We start from the raw sequence: 14,653 nt of genomic DNA on the forward strand, positions 1-14,653 counted from the left end.
GTAAGGGGTGTAGCCACCATGACATCACCCATTGGTTTGTTGGCTACCGTTTTGAGGCCTTGAGTTCTGCATTTCAGCCGTTGCCATCTTGATTTTTTTAACCCAGAAGTGACCATATTTGGGTGACAGGGTGGAGCTTTAGAGGAGCAAGGTGTTGTTCTGAATTACATTACATTGAGAGGTGTTAAGAATTATTTGTCCTGTTTACATACAGAATATGAGAAACACCTCTGAATATAATGCAGTGCAGCATAACACCACCATTAACATTATGAGCATCATCAAAGTGGACCTAGCGGCAAAGCAGTTGAATTGGATAACATTAGACTGCACATATGTAGCTAATAAAGTGCCCATTTTGTGTAAATATACTTTAGTATGTTTGTACTTAGTTTATTTTACATGTTTATGTCCACTTTGCTGCTTCTCCATACTTCTGCTTCCTACTTTGCCTCTGTATTGTCAGTGTAAGAATGTGCAGTGTGCCTCAGAAGCACAAAAGCAGTAGATGAAAGAGAGGCAGATTAAGCAGTCAGGGGTAGAGGTTCCAGTCAGAGGTAATATGAAGTTCATTCTTATTCTCAGAGGCCTCCACCTAGCTTCCCCTTAAGTTACCTGCTCCTTTTAAACATTTCACCTGCGTCTTGTCCGGGTTCAAGGATACTGCACATGAGCATCTCATTAGTGCACTGGGGAACTTCTTTCATTTGCAAGATGAATGGGAAAAGTTCTGCATTTGCTCATCCATGGTTACAGTGTTATCCACAACTGTCTGATCTCTGTTGAGTTTAAGTGCTTGGGGCTCGTAGAAGTGTCACAATGAGAAACCGCAGGTTTTGAATGACATCGTCTTGGTTTAGCAGGCATCCGAAAATCAATTTGTGGGCAGTGACTGTTCTGCTGATGGTTCCTGTCTTTTGTGGGAGTTGGTCAGTGAGCCAGCAGCAGTGCTTCTTGTCACTGCCTGATTAATTGGCTTCAATCCATTCAGCAGTCATTGAGTCAGATGAAGAGAGACAATAAGGGCCTTTCATTCCTCTCAAACTGAATTGGTAGTGAATGCAGAGGAAGCCACTGAAACAAGCCTTGTAAAACATGCTCATTTTCTTTGATGGAAGTGGGCTTAATAATGAGTACAGAGGAATAGTCATTGATTAGACTGTGATGCATCTTCACATACGTGTTTGTGGTTCCTAGAGAGGAGGGCTCAAATAAATCTTCCTTTATCTCTAATTCCTCTATTCATTAATCAAACAGAACAGAACAGGGTGATGAGCTGAATTACGAGTCCAGCTCCCCACCACTTGCATCTGGGTTGAGGAGGCCATCTCAGTGTTGTGTATCCCACATTCCTGAACCAAAGACCCCTGGCGACCACTTGTCACAGCCTTCCCTTGACTGGTAATTGGGTATTTATCTGATTGCCTGCGAGAGGACGATGCAGTGTTTATCTGACACAATCATCAAGAAAAATGGGGGCACCTAGTCCACTGCTCCTCCAGGATACTGGCTTGCTACTGGTTCAGGTGGCCAGGCAGAGTGAAAGCGCTGTAATCTTTCTGTCTAACCACTGGGACTTCTTTATCGGACATTTAGCCGCGAATACGCTTGTCATCATCACATGCAAATGGGGCAATTGTGAAAATATAACACATAATTCTTTTTCTCTTCTGTGACACTGGAGGAATGAGAAGTGACGATAACACATGCTGCAACAATGAGCTCCCAAATGATTGAGATCTGAGAGACAGCCTTTTCAGAGGCTCTTCTAATTCTGAGAGCAGGAAATGCATATAAAGGGGGTGCAAAAGTGTTCAGTGAGTACCCGAAGATAAGATTGGAGAAAAAGCTATAAGAGCAAATTGGTGTCCTTGTGCCTTCTTTTTCCTGCAAACCTATTACAGAAAGGGGAATAAGAGAGAGACAGGAAGAAAAGGATGACATAAAAAAAGAAGGAGCTGCCGGTAATGAGTGGCAAATAGTCCATTTGGTGTTGCATGAATTAAACGGACACGGAAGTTTGGAAGAATTAAAGGAGCATTTAGCACATGATTGGAAGGAGAACATAGCGCAGTAGTGAGAGTGTGAAACCTTTCTGAGCATTGCTAGCTTTGCATTGTGAGCATTTTCTTTTCATTATCACACATATTCACCTTCTTACCATGGTGAGGTGGTGTTTAATGCTCTTCATCATCTCAAAAGATGCAAGGCCTGAGGAGACTCAACCACTACTGTAGCACCTTGAAATTTATGATAAAGGGAAGTCCATCATATTTTAGTTGAAGCATATCCAATTCAAGGTGTATGTCATGCCTGCAAAAAAGGCCCGCGAAGAGGAAATCATAGTGCATAACTGTGCAGAGAGGGGAGCGTGAAAGAGAGAGAGATATGGAGAAAGACCAGGAGACGAAGCAGCCGAGGCATCCTGGCCCGCTGGATGTAATCAAACAAGGGTGAACAGGTTGTTCCACAGATGGCTGATCCGGAGAATCCTCTGATTTATTTCCATGCCACAGACGGTCCCTGTCACTACGCGCAGGTGATGTCAGCAAAGCGGCATTGTCTCACACACACCACTAAACTCGGACACTTTAGTCTCACCTGTCTGGAATCAGTTTGACACAGAGGTGTTTGTTGTGTGTGTACAAAAGGAGATACTGAGTAAGAGTTTAGCAGCAGAGAAAGTCGATTTTCAATCTTCTTAACATTCTAACACTGAACTCTCCCAGGATAATAAATTATAGATTCAGCTGCTATACTATTACAACATAAAGGAACTCAATTCTCTGTGGAGTTCCTTTACTTTGTTTATTGTTTGTCATGAAAGCTACTTTGTATTCACTAATGCTTTAAAGTGCCATTAGAAAAGGTTGCTTTATGTATCGTGGTCTTGTTGTTGCAATGATTGTTGTTTCCCCTGCACTCTGGCATTTTATTGTAATTTGCACAACAAATTGAATATCCATTTTTCTTTTTTCAACCCAGTAAAGAGAGAGATATCTCAGCACCACTCTTGACCTGTTTTCTGTTTATCTCCTTTCCTCAGATTGACGCCCAGTGATGCCAGGACAGTGAGCATCATAATGCATGGCACGTGGTCAGGGGCCACGCCCCTCCTCATAATGGTTCTGCTCAGGATGACACAGGGCCAGGAGGTTCCTTTAGTTCCAGGTAAACTGTTTCATATTTCTCTGCACTGGCATGTTCTCATCAGTGATGAATACATCATTGTCTGGCTCCATCATCATGGTTTGTCAGTGTGTCTGTCAGTCTGCGATTGTCTGACTATTATGTGCCTGACACCTTTGCTGTAGCTTTAATGATTTATTATCGGCATGTAACCGTAAACCTTATAGTGTGAGGAGTTACATCAGTCTTTTGGCATCAGAGTTGCAAACTGTTCTTAGCACACATCAGCATTTATATGTAGTCCAGTGCAGTCTTTAACAGTAGATATTCATAGAAAGCTCAGCTGTCTCAGGAAACTTGTAAGCATTTGTCTTGCTATACAGTACACTGAGTGAAACAGCTTTCTGATTGGCTGGAAGATACCTGTCCTATCTCAATAGACACTGTGTGTATGCTCAGATAGGCTCCAGTCTTACTGATAAGGATATAAAGAATGGAATGAATGGAGTACGCTTGGGACATTTGTCACAAAGTAAAAATGAGTATGTTTCAGATTGTAAAAATTGACTGTGAGTCCTCTGTGACCTGAATGTGCCGACAGAAATCATGCCAGTTTTATCAGTGTGTATAGAACTGGTCTCCAACCTCATCTGTCTCTACACTCTTGCTGGAGCATCTGTTTTGGGTTAATGCTGCACAGGTAATATCCTATACATTAAAATTCTATGAGTTGGTATCTACCCTGTCCCTCAGAATCGTACAAATGAAACTGATTTGGGAAGTTTAGAAGCTCTCTGTTGAGTTACAATGAATGCTCTACCAGATGTGTGTAAATGTGGGTGGTGAAAAACTAAAACTAAATATCCTGAAACAATGTGTTATCTCTTCTCCTGAGCACTTTTCATTGATCTTGGTTGTAAATGTGGACGAGGCATGTGGTTAGGGCTGCCACGATTAGTCGACTAATCGATGACTAATCGACTATTAAAATAATCAGTGACTATTTTAGTAGTTGACTAATCGGTTTGAGTCATTTTTCATAGAAAAGTACTATAAAAGTACCCCAAAATACTCTTACTGCTGCTTCTTACGTTCAAATATTGGCAGCTTTACACACTCTCCTGTGACAGTGAACTAAAACCCTTTGGCGTGAGTAAGAAACAAGACATTAGATGACGTAATTTTGGGGTTTGGGCGAGACAGACCGACATTTTTCAACATTTTAACACATTTTTCGATGAAATGATTAGTCGACTAATCGAAGAAATTATCGACAGATTAGTCGACAATGAAAATAATCGTTAGTGGCAGCCCTACATGTGGTGCTATGAAACATTAGTTGAACATTCACTCTGCTACTCAGTGATAAAAGTCCTAATAAGAAATGCCCCAATTATCATTTGAATATTACTTAAACTTCTGGGTATTTTGAGTGCTGCAGACATTGGGCTAAGCTCTTTTGAAGCACCTCACCTCACAAGAGTTCTGAATAGATATTGTATCTGGTGGTTGAATATTTTGGGCTTGGTTTGAGAGAGGCATTGAGTCGGAAATGTATTATTGAAACTTTCTGTGGCTTCTCTCAAAAAGTTACAAGGTCACCAATGAATTTCAGATATTCCCAACATTCTAAAGCTAAGAAATGGGAAACCATGTGTGAGAGTTGGGGTAAAATTATTAAAAAAAAAAAAAAAAAAAAGAAAAGTGGTTGCTGTCTCGACCTTTCTAGTTAGGCCAGTAGTGAGAAGTCTTTTTTAATGGCTTATACTTTTTTCTTTTCAATATTTTGAATTTTCTTTTTTGGTGCAAAAACCAAACAGTAGTGACTGAATAGATACAAAATGGGGGAAACTCTCAGGATGTAATTTGACTGAAATTCAGCCTGTGACTTCAAGATGGAGAGGCCTTTAGAATTGTGTGGCAGTAATTTTTCACTTTAGGATATCTTGCTGACACCTGCCTCCCCAGTCTGTATAAGCCCATAGCCACTGATTTAAAAAAATGACAGGTCCATGCAAGCCTAGGCGAGGTGGTAACAAAGTCCCAGTATGCTGCCAACTACTGCTATCTTCCTTCCTGTCCTCCTGTCCATTTTCACTGACTTTGGACGGATGGAACTCTTCACAATTAGAATGACTGAGCCGATCAGACAGAAGGATCAGTCCAAATTTTGGAGGATCTGCTTGTTTCCACCTTCCATATCCAAAGTGTGGGATTGGCCCAGTGTGGCTGCAGGGGCCAGGCCGGCCGAGGCCACAGCCAAGAACCATACCATGCAGTAACTACTGACATCAGCAATTAAAAAATAAAAACTCTATGACCATATGCTGGTTCGGCTTGGATGACCCGGCCATTTGGGAGTCTTCCCGAACTTCCCAATGGCCAGTCTGCCCCTGGAAACACTAGTCCATGTACCATGTTAATCCTTGATCATGGTACTGTCTGTTGTGCTTCTCGTGTCGATGAAATTCCAGTCACTTTAAGTTTACTGTTGGTTTTTATGATTTTGTAGATTTTAATAGGTTCAGAGAATGCACATTCCCGGTGTAACATGCCATTATTTTCTGTCATCAAGGTGGAAATGTGTGGTAGGAATAGTGCACTTTTTAGTTGACCTTTGCCTGATAAAAAATACTTTCTCTCAAAATGTTTCACATTTCAGTCTCGACGCTGTCACGCATCTTGTACTAAGGGTGTAAATCTCTATACAATATTTGTTGATATTACAAAGTCTGCCATGATACTATTTGATGTGATTCAGGGGCCTGCGATTGATATGAGATGATTTCTTTCTTTTTTACTTTTTGCCATAATAGTTAGCCTATAAACAGTACATAAGGAATTGTGCAATAAAGTTTACTTTAAATTGACTCCACAGACACACAGCCATAAAACATGGATTAACAACAACATTGTTTAACAAAACTATTCAGTTCAGCTCAGTAACTGTCAAGATTCATAGAGCAAACAATAGTTTTTAGCAAGTCACTCACTGTTAGCTTTAGCATGTTTACATTGCATTAAATAGCCTAGCAGCTAGTGAACCTTTTTCCTCCACTCATAGCCTAACAAATTACATGTAATGTTATTAATTTTCTTACTTACCCTTAATTTGAGTCACTGCATCTCCAGATGACAGAACAGTACGTTTAAATTTCAACCTGCATGGACGTTTTTTCAGCCAAACATTGTTGAAACATAGCAGCCAGCGTTGCTGTAGTGAGAGGTTAGCTGAGTTAGATGCCCAGCCAGGCAGGTGCGTCGTGTTTTATCTCACAATGGGACTGTTACATACGCCATGTGTTCTGTCTGCTGACCCATATTTTCTCTATAATCTAAAATATTTCCACACTGCTGATTTTTTTTTTTCCCAGAAGATAACGTTACCCTCACTGTCTTTCTCTTGGCTGCTTGCCGTCTGCCCACTGCTGTTTGACGGTGATACAGACTTTTAAACAAAAAAATAATAATAATCTAAAGATGATGATATGGATCGATTTTCTCTCTTTGCATTGATGATATTGGATCGTTGATCATTGAATCCATATATCGATCCGGATAGATGGATCGTTACATCTCTATTTTGTACAGGGTGCGTCACATAATGACAATGCCTTGACATTAACATAAGCTAGGTAGCTAACATAATGCTATGTTAACAGAGTGTTGCCCACGCAGTTAACAACAAGCTTTCAACACGTACAGTGATAAAAGCACAACACTCACCGGTAACACCCAGTATCCGACTGATCTGCTCCCACAAATGGGCTCTTCCATCTGTGTTGTAATAGTTTCTGACTGACAGTTCGGGTGGACAATAGCTAAAGGAGCAGCAGTGACGAAAGAAACCAGTACCTTTCTTAAAAGTTCAGCTCGGAGCCCTTGGAGCAAGAACACAAAAAAGCTGGAGATGCCAGCGTTATTTCTCTAGGCGGCTGCATACACTCTCCTCATTGTGACCACTTGAAAAAAAGACACCAGCACTCTAACAAAAGTGGACACAGGCTCTTATATGGGCTTATTCTAACATGATTCAGTTGGACTTTTGACAAAATGTGTTTCAAGAAGTTTTGTCTCTTATCCACGGCCGCGTCATGTTATTGAAACATCTCCCCGTCAGAAGTAAGAGAATCACCTATAAAGTTTTATTGTCACCACACTCGACAGTCATCACAGTTACACCGTGTTGATTTCGCTCCTTTTCTGCCCAGTTCCCATCAGACAGGACGACAGGTCCATGCAGTCCTGCTTAGCAGGGAATTTCACACTTGCTGCTTTCTGTTATCTACTTTCTTGGGCTCCTTCGCGTCTTTCTATTGCCTTTCACCTCTCATTCATTTTCTTTTACCATGTCTGTGCCACAATCTTCTTTCTCTCCGTATTTTCTTTCGCCAACACGATCTAGGAAGCAATTTACTTGTCAAGCAGAGGGCAGTGTGTGGCTCCCTGATGTAATGGTGTATGTGTGACTGCATGTGTGCGCACAGGTGAGGGATCACTACCTTGGCAAAAATGCTTTCAATCACACCGTCAGAACAGGATTTCTGACTGGCAGCAGTTAGAGCTGTTTCAGGATTAAATTCAGCTCATAGTGAATTCTGCTTAACACTCTGATGTCATCAGAGTGCTATAACCAGGGGCTTTTCTTATCTGTATCTCCTCTCACTCATATTCTGCTCTAGTTATAGCTGTAAAGATACAAGGTGATACCCACAAGAATTGTAAGAGCAGAATGACGTATCTAAGCGTACCGGAGTTGGGAACAAAGATTTGAAAATAGATATTCTTTCTTATGTAAGGTGCTTGATGCCTCAAGCGAGGCGTTCAGCTTCAGTGACAATTCACACAAACCAGAGAGAGATGTCAGATCCAAGTCATGGATTCTACTTTCTGCAAATGTGTCAGCATGGTAAAGAAATTGTCATAAACATCTAGATGCAGGAGAGTCGAACTCCGCCAGGACCCTACGCCTTCCTTGCATTGTCTTTCCATGAGAAAGAAATGTCAAGGCATTGCTTTGATTTTAATTCTTTGCATACTTGCTGACTGACAGCTCTTTTAATTTCCTTGCCTTAAAGTAAATACCAGCAGTTCCCCAAGGCAATGACTCCCTGTTCCCTTTTTTAAAAAGGTATTGTCATCCTCTGGGTTTTCTGAGGTACTTTGTTAACCCTCTCAGGCTCATATGTAATGAGCCAGTACCATACGTACTCAGTCTCACTGTAGCAAAAGTTTGAGACTGTGGGAGGATATCAGCCCAGAATGTCAGGAATTACATTCATATTGAACAATTACGCACCTTACAATTTACATTCAGTGCCAACATTCAATGCAGGAACGGGCGTTTGCGTCTCTTCACAGCTCTGCAATTAACAAGTGTGTTTTGATTAACAGGACCTTTCCCTAACCTTAACCACGTGTTTTAGTTGCATAACTAATACTTTCCCAACCCTGACCATACTGTATTTGCTATGTGCATATTATAAAAAGGATTAACTTTGAAAACATTTCTATCAAACATATTTTTTTTCTCCAGTGTTTATGTTCTTGTCTAGTGATAGGGTCAGGAGATTCATGCAAATAACATGAGTGGTGGCTTTGTAACTAGGCAACGTGATTTGTGGTTGGGGCTTATATAAGCATGTTCGCTATCAAAGATCTACAGACACCATGATGTGTATCAAGGATTAATGTAGTGACACTGAAGTACTTTATTTACCACAATCCCAACTTTCCAGGGGTTTAATGTTGCAATGTTTGGAGTCTGCACAACATACTTGAACTCTATTAACCTAAAAAATGTAAACATAAAATGTGTTTTAAACAACCATTTGACCAAATTCAACTCTCAGCTATGCTGTGATTTTTAATCTCATATCCAGTTTGGTTGCATGTTTGCATCTGGGTGCATTTGGGAATACTCAGAATGCACTTTGGCATATACTGGACCATTCCTAAATACGGAGCACTGTTGCAACGTACGGTTCGGTTATCAGAACACCCCATTCAGATTCAGATTGTCAGATTGGATTTACGAACACACCCTTTGATATTTCCTGTCTATGGCAGGGCATGTTAGAAGGAGGGACATACAGGTTAAGTGGCTGGTATTTCTACAGACAAATATATTCATGCATCCTCTCTCTTTAGCGTCACTTTACACTGCATTCGACCAGTGCCGTCTGCTCAGCCAAGCATGCCGTATGTACAGTATATTGACCCCCATGTATGAGACCTCTGTTTAAAGATTATAAAGTGGCTCTCTGCTCACTGTAATTTACCTGGTGGCTGGTTTCTTGGGTGAAGTATCATCAGTTCCCATAATGCTCCTTCAGCCTCAATGCAGCAGGTGCAACACACTTGTCAAGTAGGCAGCGGGCAGATATAGCAATTTAAGATTTGTTTTGGATTCAATTCAACCTAAAACTTCTGTTTTGCATGAAAGATATTGCGTATGTATTATGCCTGCATTGTAGGGTTGAGGCTGCTATCTATCTCACAGTTTTGTTTGCAAACTTCTAACGTTTTGTCTTTCGAAGAATAATTATACCGTAGAAAATGTGCAATATATACAGTACTGTATGTCTCATGATACAGAATTCAGTTTTCTTCATACCATGGATGGGCTTTCATTGGCGAACCTGCCCTTTAATTTTATTGCCAAGACAACCAAACTCCATAACACAAGATATTGCATCTTCCACAGCCACAGTGCATTTCAGACAAATTAAATTTACTCATTCTTCTTCCTTTGTGCAAACAACTTAAAACAAACTATTTTTCAGCGACCATCCAATTTTATTTTATGCCATGCTCGCAGATAAATTCCTTATTTAAAAGATTCAGTTTTCCAGATGTTATTCTCAACTACAGTGGAAACACAGAGCCGTACAATACGCATGGATAAACTTCTCCCACATGCTGTGAGTCATATATCAGGTGGGAGAGCTGGGCCCTGTGTTGTACTGCGGGCTCTACCTCTTCCCTTTACATTCAGTATTCAGTTTGCACACCACCCTGAGGGTGATTAAATATGTGGTTAATACAGCACCATGAGAGCATTGAATTACACAAGAGCCATGCTGACCTTTTTAAATTACAGAACCAATTGTGCAAGACGGCAGAGGAAGTTTATAACAGGTACTGCCAAGATGGAGCCGGGAGGAGAATGGATCTGCTGCCGCTGTCCTGCTGACGCTCTCCTTATTAGTGTTCTGCACTATAAGCACCCTATTTGACACTCACGCTCTCCTTTCATTCTCTCGCTTTGGGTCTCAATTTAACGGCAAATTCTTTTGTCTCTTTGTCTCTCAATCTTATGTACAAACAACCATTAGAGCATTCCTGCAGACGAGCTAAAACGCGCACACGCCCTCGCACAAACTAATCTGACATTTCATTTCACTGTTGATGAGACACGTATCACTCTTGACACACAGTGCAGCCTCACTCCATAAATCTTGATCACTGGCCTTTTTCTCTGATGCATCCTAGTCAGCATATTGGCTTTGCTGATATCTGAAGGTCGTTTCTGATGTCTGATCTAATTTGAAGCTAAAGCCAGAAAAATGAAGCAGTCTACTTTGGCATCAGTCGCACGAGTCCATGGAGTCACAGCCATTTTTCAGGGATGACTGTACTCATCTTCAATCCCCATCCAGAGAATTCGAAGCCTGACTGGCAGCGATACAACAATCTCTGCTTGGCAAAGGGCAGACAAAAGCTTTTTACCAATGAAAAAGTCAAAATAAAATATCCAGACATTAAAAACAAAGTATTTTTCTCTCCTTGCCAACTTTCAAGAGTGATTCCCGATTGCTTTATACAGCACTTTGCAAAATGCCCTATAATTGTATTTAGGTGAAAAATCCACATTTCACCACTGTGTTTTATTCTTCTCTCTCAAGGGAGATTGTGCCATTATTGAAGTAGGAAAAGGATTGAAGGCTTGGCATTTCATATAATGAAATTCTTGTGACAGACAGAGAACGATACAATTTAGTGACACCATTCATTCCATTAAGACATATTAAAAAGCTTTGTCAAAAAAAAGGGGGAAAAAAAGCCTTGACTAGGCCGTTTCTCTGAACACTGTCCATACTGATTTCTCAAAGCAAACCAATCTTAGTCTTGTCAGTTGAAATTGCACATGTGCTTATTCCACTTGTCACTCCATGCATTATTTTCCTCCTCACTTACTTTCTCCGCACGATAACCGTTTGTTCTGTTGTGCATTCAGGACTGTGCTGTGTTTGTTGTGTGTGGTTTAATCAGTTTCAACACCATTAAGTATGATATATGGTAGTATTTGTGTTCAAGGAGCAAAATGTTTGCTTTTGTGTTTAATGGAATCAAAACAAGGCGTGTTGATGCAATTGTTTACACTGGAACTAAACTCATTATTGGGGCGTTTGCAGACAAGGCTTGAATCAAATGTCAGGAAGTCTCTTGTGCTTCTTAGTGACTGAATGTGGACTATGTCTGCACTGTTAACTGGTATTCACTCTTAAGATCTGACGCAAGACCAATCATCCGGCATCTGAAGGCCTTACATTCTGGTCCCATTGAAGCTCTTTTTCATTTTCTCCTGTTGGATAGTCTGTCGGAGGAATTTATACAATTGTTAGCATTGCTGGCAGCAAGGTTCAGGGACTGCTTGTTGATCAGGCGGCCCAAAATTCCAAAGCCATGTCAGTCTGTTAAGTGTCCCATTGGACCAAAAGCCCATTCCCACTAATAGCCTTTATCCTAAAAACAAACGGCCACTGCTCTAAAGTCCTGTTTCTCCAAAAAATACAGAATCCTTGCAGTTAGACAACCCAAGTGCCAGGGGAAAAAAAGTTTGCATTGTACATTTCTGTAAACCATGGATATGTTACATTTATCAGCAGTACTGTGGTGAATATGTGGCCAGATTTAGGCACAAAATCCACTTGGTCATGGTTAGGAAAGATCGTCTTTTGGCTCAAAACACCCACGTTTGGTGGCACAAAAATCACTGGAAAGAAAGGAACGGGTCAGTGGATAACACCTTGGATCGGTGGCTCAAACGCCGCTGACAAAAGCCACAAAGGGTTGAGAGAAAATGCCTCTGATGAAATTGAATCTAACTACAGGGAACGTGTATTTTCAGACAAATGGGACTTTGGGTGTTTGTTTTAGGGATAACAGGCTGTCGGAGAAATTGGCTTTTGAGCTAATGAGGCTTTGGAATTTTGGGCTGTTGGAAAAATGGCACGGCACCAAAAGCTCAAGGGGCCGTGAATTTGACATTTGTAGTTTAAAGTGAAACAACTTTAATGTTTTTAATGAATTGTCATGGACTTTGGGAAAGACATTTATGTTCGCTTTAGTTTATGGCAAAATACTTGCATTCCCATTCCCATCAACTTCATCTTAACTTTGACTTAGGTTCAAATAAACACAAGAAATGTGTGCTCTAGATACAGGATCGGCACTTAGTGAATAACCTCCTAAGCCCTATGATAAGCTATTCAGGCAAGGCTTAAATATACAGACCCGTGAGCAGTGATAACTAACATGTCTTTGGAAATTTTAGCGTGCTAACAAACTAATAAAACATCAGTATATTTGCATTGTTAGAATGTTAGCATGATTACTTTAGCATTTAGTTCAAATCACCACTGTACCTACAACCTCACAGAGCTGCTAGCATGGCTGTAAACTCTTGATCTTCTTTGTCTTTTAGTTTGTATTTAGGAAAATTATTTAGGAGGTCACAAATCCTAATATTTAAATTAGTTTTTGGGGCTTCTGTTTCCTTCCTGTCTGTATTCACAGCATGCACTATGTCTCTGAGCACAAGTAAGCATTTATATTGGTGTCACATCTGATCTTATTTACTTAACAGTAACACACTCCTTATAAATACTTAAAAGATCTGGAGTTATATAAAGTTACACTTACCTCACTATTCAAATGGCCTGCAGAGACATAATGGCATCCATGGGTCCTTTTCATCGTGTAAACGTATGCTTCCCAGCCTCCTCTCTTGTCCCTCCTCCACCTACATGAAGGATCTCCCAATTCATTAAATAGACCAGGAGGAGATAAGAGGAGAGGAGAGAGGAGGCTTCTGGAGGAGCGTAGAGGGACAACACACAGCTGTATCCTACACCAAAGATTTTTTTTTTTTTTTTGCGCTCCATGACTTAAAATGTCACACCTCTACATGTTTCTTTATTCACACAGTTTATTTTTATATTGCATAATATGTACCATCACCTTGGGTGCAATAAGTCTAACACTTTACAATGTGTAAGATCATGTAGTTGCAAAGTATTGTGGCATCGCACAAAGCAGCACTTTGTTTTTTTTTAATTTTAATTTACAATACAAGTAAATGAATAGCCTCAGTGGTCATAACAAATAACACTGATCCATACATGAATTAGAAGATTTAAAAGGAATATTAATTGATAATTAAAATAATCAGCAGTAATAATAACATTTGGTTATGTTAATTTACATATCGAAGTGAAATAAAGGCCTCTTGTATATGTGAGACTTTTCTAGGCTTATAACAGATTTTCCTATCTGTGGAAGATACTGTAAGATTTTGACATTGTTCTTATACGGGAGTCTGTGAACATTCATACTCGTCAGTTCAGCATGTCATAATTAACTGACGTTGCTTAAAAATGATGCTGTGGAACCTAGGATTTCTCATTTGGCAACTCCTCACATATCTTCCTTGCCTCCTCCACTCGCAATTCCAGGATGGGCAGGACTAAGACACAAGGAAAGGAAGCAAGTGAGGAAAGTGAGGACACCCATTAGCATGATGAAATGCACCCCATATGTTTGTCAGTTTCTAAACATATAAAAAAGGAACATATCCTGACGCATCCCTTTAGAGTATCTAAATTCTTGTCTTTTAAATCAGCTCATGCACTATTGTAGGCTTCCTGACAAATTTTTATTTTCATCTTACCCTTACCCTCATTTATGACTCATTTTTTCTCTGTGTGTTGTGCAGTTGGTTGTTTCCTTAATGTAGACGCATCCTTTGCATTTCTGTTTTCGAGAGAGGCTGCAGGGATTCCATTAGGAAAAAGTGCCAATCTGTCTGCCATCTTTGTTTTTGCAAAAAAAAAAAAGAGAGAGAAAAAAAAATTGACTTCGCTCGCAGATAACCGCATTGTTTAAAGCATCTGACAATATTCGTCTGTCCTGGGGCACAGAGCCCAGTGCTTATCATCTCCCTGCCTCTCACTCCATCCGGCCACCATTTAATTACAGAGCAGGGCACAAGCCAGTGTTTCCTCATCATACTCTCTCCGCCCTCAGGCCATCATTTAATGATGAAAAATCTGCTCCAGGAGGTTTGGGCATTTGTTTTTATTATTATTCACCTCCTTTTTGTTTTCCAGGCATTTCTCTTTTTGTCATGGAGGTGTGTGTTTGTGTGTGTCAGGGGGTGTCTTTGTACACAGCCAGCTTTATTTATTTATTTATTTTTCTTTCATATTTTGCTCTCAGGCTTGAAATTTGATGTCCTTAG

General features: G+C 40.4%; 1 protein-coding gene across 2 annotated transcripts in view; it reads left to right on the forward strand.

Annotated features, from left to right (window-relative positions):
* robo1 (roundabout, axon guidance receptor, homolog 1 (Drosophila)) overlaps window positions 1–14,653 on the forward strand; it is a 306,085-nt gene that overhangs the window by 61,429 nt on the left and 230,003 nt on the right. For both annotated transcript variants that reach the window (XM_049575681.1, XM_049575682.1), the window contains one exon: window positions 3,047–3,171. In XM_049575681.1, the coding sequence (XP_049431638.1) occupies window positions 3,047–3,171 (125 nt within the window). The remainder of the gene's footprint in view (window positions 1–3,046; window positions 3,172–14,653) is intronic.

Source organism: Epinephelus fuscoguttatus, linkage group LG5 (assembly GCF_011397635.1).
Source record: "Epinephelus fuscoguttatus linkage group LG5, E.fuscoguttatus.final_Chr_v1".
Classification (NCBI taxonomy): domain Eukaryota; kingdom Metazoa; phylum Chordata; class Actinopteri; order Perciformes; family Serranidae; genus Epinephelus; species Epinephelus fuscoguttatus.